Raw genomic sequence first — 11,490 nt, 5'->3', positions numbered from 1 at the left:
CCAAATGATGAATGATAAAATTTAACAGTTGTAACTGAACTGCATAAACAAGCGAGAAGGAATTATCCTCGTCGTAAAGTTCAAATGCGTGGCATAGATGAAACCTGGCAAGCAGATTTGGTAGAAATGATACCTTACTCCTATTCCAATAAAGGTTTCAAATACATGCTCACAGTAATAGACATATTTTCCAAATATGTCTGGGCTGTACCTGGAAAAAGTAAAAATAGAAAAGATATTTCTTTAGCCATGAAATTAATATTAAAAGAAGGTCGTATTCCAAAAAATTTACACACTGATAGAGGCAAGGAATTTTATAACTCTGAATTTCAGAGTTTAATGCAAGAATTCAATATTAATCTCTATTCGACTTATAGTAATTTAAAAGCATCAATTGTTGAAAGGTTTAACCGCACTCTAAAAAATATGATGTGGCCTGAATTCAATTTACAAGGCAATTACAAATGGATTAATCTTTTACCAATTCTCATATCAAAGTACAATAATAAAAAACATCGTACGATTGGTATGAAACCTAAAGATGTCACCGTAGAAGATACAAGAGAACTGATGAGACGTATCCGTAAACTAAGAAAAATTCCACTGAGAAGACAAAAATTTAAAGTTGGAGATAGAGTTCGAGTCAGTAAACATAAAAACATCTTTGAAAAAGGATACACCCCCAACTGGACAACGGAAATATTCACTGTAGATCAAGTTAAACGAACAAAACCAGTTACATACAAACTTACAGATTATGAAAATCACCCAATCGAAGGTGGTTTCTACGAAGAAGAACTATTAAAAGTTAAATATCCAGATGTTTACCTCGTCGAGAAAGTCCTTCAAAGCCGTGGCAACAATGTATATGTAAAATGGCTTCGATTTGACAACTCACACAATAGTTGGATAAAAAAATCTGATATGTAATGTATATAAAAATAGTTAAAATAAAGTTAAAAATAGTTTTAAAAAAGTTAAATATAGTTTAAAAAAGTTAAAAATAGTTAAAGAAAACTTCAAAATAGTTAAAATAAAGTTAACTATAGTTTTAAAAAAAGTTAAAAAATGTAACTACATTAAGGTTGTAATAAATAAACATAATATAAAATGTACAGTATCTTTTATTAAAACACCTTTATCTTCCCAAATCATCATCATCATCATTTATTAGAATTCCATAGCTTCATCATTAATTTGTCTAATTTTACAATGTCCCCATGCAAGGGTATCGGTACTATTGGATAACAAATCTTTTATCGTCGTAAGGACTTAAAGCTACTTTTGTTTGTTTTAAAGTTTGAACATTCTGAAGTTTCGATTTGATACAATATTGAATTCGCGATTGCATTTTAACATTTCGTAAACAATATGTGTCATCAAAGGTAATAGTTTTCTTTACAACCGCAGATTTTACACCTTTTGCTTTTTTAATAAAATCTTGATCTTCCACTCGCACACTGTACATTTTGCTCCGCAAGCCAACAAATTTAGTAACAATTTTTCCACTGCACTCATCTTTCATTAAACCTAAAATTTTTTTGTTGGCTTGCGGAATACCGTAAACGTTATATACAGGGTAATCAGAAGTGTCGTATTTGTGGATATCTGCTTTCATGTCTGCAAAGATGTCGCAACATTTAATTTCATAAATCAGTCTGCCGGTGTCGGTATACAATAACTTACAGTTTGTTTTGTCATACTTTTTTAAAATATAATCATAGTGAAAATCGTAGATTAAAGTTTTTGAAACGTCTAAAACGGTTAAGCCAACATATAGTGGCTTGTTCATTAGAACTTCTACTTTTCTAAGTACCACAGCAACCAAATTTTCATTGAAAATGGCCCTGCTGTGGAAATTAGGTTTTGAGATTAAGGCTTCAGCTCCATATCTACCCTCCCACTTTGTTACAAGTTTAATGTCTACATGTTTTCGCACGTTCTCTATTGTTTTTCCGAATACCGCATTGTTCATTAGTTTAAATAAGTTTTTCTCGAATTCATTGTTAGCATTAGTTCTTTGCATGGTATTGAAATCAATGTAGCTTTTTAACCATGTGGATTGATTAAATTTTAAAACGCGATGAATTTTAATTAAAATAAGGCCGTTGGTAATAGCTTGTTTCAATGCTCGGTAATGGAGAACGTGCTTTCTCTTTGGTAGAAGGGTAGTTAGGAGCTTCTCCTCTTTGGACCCTGGTGGCTTCGATCGTTCAGGGCAAAACGGAAAGTCACTATGTTTATCATGTAATTCCTCGGGGTAATCTAAGTCGACTTCTAAAATGTAACCAATTGGTGCATCATCTGCAACATTAAAATCAAAATTATTGTCAACATTTTCTACCCACTCGAAACCACCAAAGGGAAGCGACTGAATCATCGCCCAACCATATAGGTTGTTTGCATCAAAGTATACGATATAAGATGTCTTCTCATTTGCATCATATTTCTTTATGTACGGATTATTAGCTTTCGTGTATCGATTGGTGCATTGACTTACTCCACCTCTTATTCCACTTCAATAAACATTACCATGTCGATGTCTTTGAGGAGTTCCAATCTTATATTCGTATACTTTAACATGGCATCCCATGTCAGTCGTGGCGTTGTATAATAATGCGCAGGATCAAGACCGTACGCGAGTAAACACTGATCCCTGAAATTTTCAAAAATATTCGCGAGTAACAATACATCGGTTTGCATGTACAAATACACATAATCACCAAGACTTTGACATTTGAATTCACTCCACACATTTTGCGCATGTACATAATCATTATCTGAAATATTAGAATCATTCAAAGTGCTATAAAAATTTTATTTTGACGGTAATTGAGTTTCATCGAGTTTTTCCCTCGAGTCAATGTACTCATATGGAAAAACTCCTTTTCGCGTTAACAATTGAATTTTGTCGTGGCTGTGATTGGAAAAAACCGAATTAACAATTTTGTATTCGTTGAGATAGGACGCTAACTTGTCCAATGATGATGCCATGAATTTAAAGGAATCAATGAATCGAAATTTGATTAAACTTTTTTTAATATTTTTTGTTAAGCTGATATACTTTTCTTTGTTTACAGGAAGTAGATCAACTCTACCTTCAAACTCAGTAGCAATAGCTATAATAATAAAATGAGCGTCATAACCGCTAAGGTTATGAAAAACAACAGGTATGGTCGGTGATTCATGGTAATTAACATTGCAATTTTGATGCGCAGCACCTCGGTACTTCCCTGTTAGATGGTTGTGGTCTCTTACTTTTACTTCACCTTGCACGATTTTCTTTTGACAAATATGACAAGTATTAGCATTTTTAAAATTAACTAATTCTTGTGAGGTTAATGCATGCATGGGTTTAAAATTCTTTAAAATGAGCTCTGCTTTATCTGATAAATTTTTTAACTCTTTTAAAAACCATTTAGCAGGATCTTCTTTATCTTTTGGGAATGCTTTATATGTGGACAATGAGTCATCAAAGCCACACTTTAAATAATATCCAATACTGAGCGTTTTATGATTTTGTAAAACCTCAGTATTGCATGCTTCTTGTGGTGCTTGCGCAGGAATCAAAAGACTCTCACAATCAGCATAAATGATAAAAGGCACGCGCTCCTTATTTTGATAATTCTTAAACTCAACAGTATTTTTACCTGGTTGCGGTATTCTGATCCTTTTATCATTTAATTTTCTGCATGTTTCCTCGTGTTCTGTAAGCTGCAATTTGTCTCTAAAATAATGGAGACAACGATCACAAATAAACTTCTTATTTTTATTCTTCGACAGCTGTGATCCAACTAATCTGCATAGATCTTTTATCCAGACATAGTGGTAGTTAAAAGATATGATTGGTAAATCATCTTCCTCTTCTGCGCTAAGACTTTCATCAATGTAATGATCTTCAATGCGTAAAAGATTAATATGATTTACTCTCTTTTGTGATGTAAGATGTAGAGGATAGATACTAAAATTTTCTTTCTTTTTCGCCAAACCATAGACATTAACTGAAATATTAACGTTTTGAGACTCAAACTTTGAAATATCTTTGAGGGCAACAGGAAACTCAATTCCTAAAAAATTAAGATCACATTCATAAGACTTATACTTTGAAACTCGTTCCGCGTTCTTTTCAACTTGATGCAAAGCAGATAAAATTGCCCATTTAAAGCATTGGTTATCACTATTTTTAATATAAACACAAGCATGTTTTTTATTAATAGAAGATGGTAAATTGATGTAGGAACTTGCGCGCATAGGGATAAATTTGTTAATGTTAACCTCTAACCTATAAATTGAATCAAGTTTCCAGTTAGAGTCCTTCTCCTGGAATTCTTCGATTCTTTTCAAAGTTATTTGTTTAACATTAACATTGTACCAGTCATCTAACGGGGTTGTTAATAAAATTTCATCCGTTTTCGCGATAAAAGTTTTTAAGTCAGATTGTTCTTGTTTACCATTAATTAAATCTTTTTTAAATTTCGCACCCAACACAGTATACACTTTTAAAAGACCATACTTGTTTAATGCTTTTTCAATATTTAATTTAAATAAAGCGTAGGCATCATCAAGAAACTCGTTAATATCCTTGTAATCAAAATTTATAATAGGACTGGTTTGCAAACGATTATCAAATGCTTCATCAAAATCCACCCATTTCATTCTAGCATTAGTCACTTGCACACCCGCACCACGTTCCATTAGAGCATCAAAATGGCAACGCAAGTATTCTAATTTTTGATCTAAATTCAAACATGTAGATCTTTGAGAAGTAGTTAAATCTGATCTTCGCAAAAAATTTATAAAAATATTTTAATACCTTTGACACTTATTTTGCCATTCGAATGCGGTAATGAGCTTCTCATCAACCGCCATTGACATTGTAATAATAAGCTGCTGCTCCGCGGATTTAATAAAGTTGTCAGATTCCTGACGAATTTCAATAAATTGATCACCTCGATTCGTTGCCGAGACTTTTTTACCACCTTACATTTAGGCATCTTAAAAGATAGATCTAAAAAATACCTAAAATAGAAAAAAAAACCACCACCTCTTGAAAAGAAAAAAAAACCTAAAACTAAAACCAAAATACCCACCACCTGAAATAAAAATAATAAACGAAAAACAAAATCTGAAATAAAATAGAGAACCTAGAATAGAAAAAAAGCTGGAATGCTGTGGAAGTACTGCGCTAGACATGTAACCAGAAAGCAGTGATGCTGGTGGACCGAGCGCTGTGCTATATACCCTACTCCCCACTACTTAAGCGAAGCGCGCATCCAGGTGGGACTGCCGCTGCGCGCTCCGCTGTAGGCATGGGAGGAAGTCCCCGGCTGAGTTCACATCGATGCGGGGAGAGATGATACTCAGCATATGAACCCAGCGCTGGAAGCGGCATAGACGCAACCAGCAATGGGGATCCCTCTCGATGTTTTTCCACACAGGTTTAGATATAATTATAAACATTGAAATTTTAAACTTTAAATTAACTTTAAAATAGGTAACATAAAATGGCACCATCTTGCGGTGGCAGCTGGAACTAACTCGGTCGGTATTGCAGAACACCAAGCCAGTTGAACATAATATTTTAAAAATTCAAATTTCCCACCAAGGGGGTTTGAATTGGTCGGTAAGCGAAAGCGGCGCCATCTAGCGGTGGCGGGCGAAGCTAACTCGGTCGGTAAAGTAAAATGCCAAGCCACTTTAAAAATTTAAATTTCCCGCCAAGAGGGTTTGAATTGGCTGGTAATCGAAAGTGGCGACATCTAGCGGTGGTGGTCGGAGCTAACTCGGTCGGTAAAGTAAAATGCCAAGCCACTTTAAAAATTTAAATTTCCCGCCAAGAGGGTTTGAATTGGCTGGTAATCGAAAGTGGCGCCATCTAGCGTTGGTGGTCGGAACTAACTCGGTCGGTAATGTAGAATGCCAAGCCACTTTAAAAATTCAAATTTCTCGCCAAGAGGGTTTGAATGACCGGTGGCGCCATCTAGCAGTGGTGTCCGGAACTAACTCGGTCGGTAAAGTAGAATGCCATGCTACTTTAAAAATTCAAATTTCCCGCCAAGGGGGGTTGAATTGGTCGGTGGCAGCCAGAACTAACTCGGTCGGCAAAGTAGATTTCTACATTACCGACCTCGGTCGGTAAGTGAGCCACAACCCCCCTTGTAACACTACTAAAATTTGTTTTTAATTTTTAAATGTGTTATCGTGCTCCGTTTAAGCTGAAAAAATTTATGAACATTCCTTAATATGAGCTAAAGACATGTGCCAAATTTGTCGAATACCTTATTTTTTGTTTTCGAGATATTAATTAATTAATTCATAAAAATTATTGAAAAATGAAATATTTTAAGAAGAAATAAAATTAGATTAATTTTAAAAACACCATTTTAATGCTTATCAAAATTCGCATCTAACGAGCCCTATATAAACTATTTCGGAAAAAAGGGTGTTTAATTAATAATTAATAATAAAAATTGTTTAAATAATTAATAACATTTGAAGGAATGGAGATAAACTGTTAATTCTTTTTTTGTTTGGAAGATCATTTAATTATGTGTCAAATAAGACCATTGCAAAAAGCATTTTTAAAAATATAAATTATTAACAGATGATTATTAAAAATCGCTGTTTCAGCACTTCATGGCACAACTTGGCGGGGGTTTCTTACCTTCTCGGCGCAGTATTTTTCAGTTTTTCTCTAAATAACATTTTATAATTAATTTTCGATTCTTAATATTACTTAATATTCTTTTTTTAACTCAGAATTAAATGATCTTCCAAACAAAAAAAGAATGAACTGTTTATCTCCATTCCTTCAAATGTTATTAATTATTTAAACAATTTTTATTATTAATTATTAATTAAACACCCTTTTATCCGAAATAGTTTATATAGGGCTCGTTAGATGCGAATTTTGATAAGCATTAAAATGGTGTTTTTAAAATTAATCTAATTTTATTTCTTCTTAAAATATTTCATTTTTCAATAATTTTTATGAATTAATTAATTAATATCTCGAAAACAAAAAATAAGGTATTCGACAAATTTGGCACATGTCTTTAGCTCATATTAAGGAATGTTCATAAATTTTTTCAGCTTAAACGGAGCACGATAACACATTTAAAAATTAAAAACAAATTTTATTTTTGAAATAAATAAATTAAAAAATTTTAATTTTTCAAAATTAATTTTTTTTCTTAAACTTTAATATTTTCTGAGCAAAAAACGTTTAAGAAATTTTTATCTAGGACTTAACGTGAAAAATTTATGAGTAATTTAACAAAAAAGTTGCTTTAATGTTTTAATGTAAATATCTCGAAAAATAATAATTATTTTTTTTAAAAATTTTTTTTACTCAATTAGACCCATAACATCTACCCAAAAACGTAGTATAGAAGAAATCGGAGGTTAGACCCCTCAATCTCACGTGGAATTGCTCCTATATATTAAGTTAAATGTTATTGTAGTTTTGAGATTTTCAGAGTACGATATAGTATTTGTAATCAATGACAAGATAAACTCTTAGATAGCAAGTTTCAAAAAAATAGGAATTTTTTTTTAAAATTTGTCCGGCATATTGATTCGTCGTATTAAATTTTTGAAAACTGATATCAAATTCGGATTCAGAGACACTGAAAACCCCCGAGTAACAAGTTTCAAGCGAATCTGATAAGTTTTTCAAAAAGCGTCGGCCATATTGTATCCGCCATTTTGAGTTTTTAAAAACTGACTTCAAATTCGTAATCAGCGACCCCTAAAACCCCTGAGTAACGAGTTTCAAGCGAATCCGATGAATTTTTCCAAAAAGTGTCTGCCATATTGGTTTTTTGGGATTAAGTCAAAACCCTGATCTGATAGGGTTAAATAGACCTCGGATTCGAATTCAGTGACCCCAAAAACATAAGGTACATATAGTGAGACCTCCATGTCAGAACAAAACTTTTTTTTTTGTATGGCTGTGTTGTTTAAACAAAGTAGATAAACTAATTATTTTGCAAAGAAAAAATAGGGGTAACATTTTTTTCGTTGATAATATGAACGCAATAGTTAGTTTTGATTTCTTCCAATTCTCAGAACATAGGTTGTATCATACTTTTTTTGCTAATTGTTTATAATTATTTATTGCTAAAAGGTGTGGTCGGATAAAAAAGTTGTAAAGAGAAAAGTTGCTTATTTTTTCACGTTCTTTTGAATGGCAATATTAGTTTTAAAAATTCAAAATTTTTTTATTAAATTGTTTAAGCAAATTAAATAAATTTTGCAAAAAAATAGGCGTATCTTTTTTTCGGTTATACTTTGAATCGAATTAGTTAGTTTCAAGTTAGAAACGCTGTGTATGGCCTTATTTTTTCATGTTTGACTTCTTGTGAAAAATCTTTATTGTTAACAATTCGTTCACCCCAAGTCGAACGTACGTATAAATGAAAAATGTTTTGGAAGTTAACTAACTATTACGAATAGTGCTGAATGTACGTATCTCGAACAAATTGTATCATATTAAAGGTATAAACCTAGCAGAATTTAGTTACCTTTAATTAGCCGCAAGCCCGAAGTTGATTGGTCAAATAGTTTAGACGCACATATTCCACACATATATAGCTTTCCAAAAATGCAATTAAAAAAAATGGATTTTTTTACTCACGCAATGGGAACCTCCTTTCAAAGAAATTATATACAGTTTTTTCACATTTTAAATTCACATGCATAACATACATGTGTAATCGAAAAAATATAAAAATCAGAATCAGAATTTAAAAAAAAAATTTTTAATTAAAAAAAATTAAATTAATATAATTTATAATTCATACTACTGTTGTTATAATTATAATAATAGAAAATATTTAATAGTGAGAAAATATTTAGATTCTGATCACATATTGTAATATGAATTGATTACTTAATATAGGAAATAAAAAAATTTAGAATAATTTTTTTAATTTTTTCATAGTGAATTCTGTTTGATCGTTAAAAGCGATAAATTTAATTCACATTTTTATGAATTATTATTAGATATCAATTGTCATTTTATCCATCAATAAAAATGATCTAAATAGAGATTTTTTTCTATCAAATAGTAATTAAATAATAATTTAAAACATAAAATAAATATACATTTGAATAAACTACGTGAAGAACAAAAAGTACAACTTCAACCGAGCGAGCGAGGAATATATCGCTAGTTAATTAATAAATATCTCAAAGACAACGAAAAAGGACATTTCCATATTTTTGTGTTGAAAGTATACGTGTTAAGCTTTCTAAAAAAAATTTGAAAAAATAAAAAAAGACCGATTTTGAAAAAAAGTCAAAAAAATTTTTTATTTATGAAACTTGACATAATTCCGCATTCAACGAGCCCTATATGAAGTACTTTGGATTAGTAGATTGTTAATAAACAAATGGCTAACATTTTCAAATGGTAGCTTCAGAATTGCAATAACTTTATTTATTTGTGAAATATTTAATTTTTTATTAACATTAATTAATGTCTCAAAAATAAGAAAAAAAGGACATCTCAATATTTTTTGTGGTGAAAATTCATATTTTTAACTTAAAAAAAAATAAAACAAAAGACCGAACTTAAAATAAAGTCAAAAAAATTTTTGCCTAAAAAAAGGTCAAATTTTAAATTTTTTGAAAAAATTTTTGTACATACATACATACATATACAAACATATATGTAATTTTCACTCTGTATTGAGTGGACAATGAAATAAATTATTATTTTTATTAGGTACAGTACAATTTCGGTAAGTGTCGGGTTTGATAAGTGTCGGATCTCGATATGTGTCGGATTTTTTCCACGCCTATAATCTTGGTAAGTATCGGGTGCCTTTCTCCTACTTTTTGCGTGCGCATCAAAAACCAGCGCCGTATAAAAACGTTTTCAAATATTAACATTAATACAATAAAACATACATTAATAAAATAAAAATAATGTTTTTAATTATGAATTTAAAGTAGGTAAATTGAATTTTAATCTAATTATATATTAAATTATTATTGAATCTTTTATATCCGAGAAGAATTATACATTATAGATTAATAAGCATTAGAAGTCACCGTGATACGGCACTGTCTGCCGCCCCACCACAACTCAAGGGGCAATCCGACACTTATCAAATGTTGTGGTCCCGACCACCCGACACGTACCGAAATTGTACTGTAATAATAATATATTAATTAATATCCTTCGAAAATTCAACTATCTGAAACCATTTTGCACTTAAAAGTTTTCAAATTATTGTAACTTTGTTTGCAATTTCTATATATGCAATTTTCACTTGAATTACATCCGGCCAAATAATTTTTTTATTAACTAATTGTTTATGAGGTAACTAATTACATGGTTGCCACAAAATCTAAATTTTGAAATTCCAGGCTTTTTCCAGGTTTTCCAGGTCATATTTATCTAAAATTCCAGTCGAAAACGGAAATTTTTTAAGCATGTTTATGGGTAATTTGTAATAATTAATCTATTTTGATAAGGTAATTCTCTAATAATAAATAAATATATAATGAATAATATATATACTTTATTGAAATTTCCTTATTCAAAATAATTAATACAAGTCTTTTACAAAAAAATTGTTAATACATTTTTTATAGTGTTACTATAAATAAATATTTAAAAAAAAATTAAAATCACAAATTTTCTTATGTCGTACAAGGGACAATAATACAGTTTTACTAGAACATAAAAGTAATGTTAACAGTCTTAATCACATTTTTACAGTGTAATTATAATCACAAACTTTGTTAAACTTTTAAAATCACATTTTAAATCACTTTTAAAGAGTGTTGTAAAATTATTTTATAAATAATATAGCGATTAAAAAGTTTTAAATACTGTGAATCAACTATTTGACTTATCTTTAATAGTTAAATAATATAAATCTTTTAACATTAAAATAAACTTTTGTTAAAAATCTGGAACAAAAGTATTTAGAACATGTAAATAAAAACAAGTAACACAAAATAACTTTGACTTCTGGAAATTTAATTTTTCCGATTTTTAACGAGTATTTGAATCTCATTATCAATATCATCTAGTTCTCTTTGATTTTCGAGTTGAATTTTCCTTTTTTTTTCTTTTAACTCTTGAATCTCTTCGCCAATTCTTTTTTTCTGTAAATACTGTTCTGCTTCAGTCTTATTCTCTGCTTTCTTATCATTCACTGCTAATTCATATTGCATCCTTGCATTCCGGAACTGCGATATCATTCTATGATTTATTTCGACATTATTGACTCCTCCAGCAAATTGAATGCCGTCGTACATTCTTCTTTGAGCTACAAGGGATTTTGGCAACTGATTTTCTATGACAAGCTCTTTATTTATAGAAAACCCCCTCTCTACAAAAGCGTTTCCATGACTTATCAATAACACTTTTTTCATAAAATTTTTTAATATGTTTGAGACATCATTTGATGACCAAATACTTTTCCAAAAGTGATCAAGTCTTTCCGCTTTTCTATTGTAACTTTTAAACGC

The 11,490-nt window shown here is 30.5% G+C and overlaps 1 protein-coding gene across 1 annotated transcript; it reads left to right on the top strand.

Annotated features, from left to right (window-relative positions):
- The first annotated feature begins 426 nt into the window (after positions 1-426).
- LOC127288753 (uncharacterized) lies at positions 427-930 on the top strand. The gene has a single exon (XM_051316390.1). It carries the CDS (start codon positions 427-429, stop codon positions 928-930), a length of 504 nt encoding a protein of 167 aa, XP_051172347.1.
- Positions 931-11,490: the final 10,560 nt, after the last annotated feature.

The sequence above is a fragment of the Leptopilina boulardi genome, unplaced genomic scaffold (assembly GCF_019393585.1).
Source record: "Leptopilina boulardi isolate dan_hultmark-lab unplaced genomic scaffold, ZJU_Lbou_2.1 LbouV2_393, whole genome shotgun sequence".
NCBI lineage: Eukaryota > Metazoa > Arthropoda > Insecta > Hymenoptera > Figitidae > Leptopilina > Leptopilina boulardi.
Note: the sequence above shows the minus strand (reverse complement) of the source record. Positions and strands in the feature narration are given on the sequence as shown.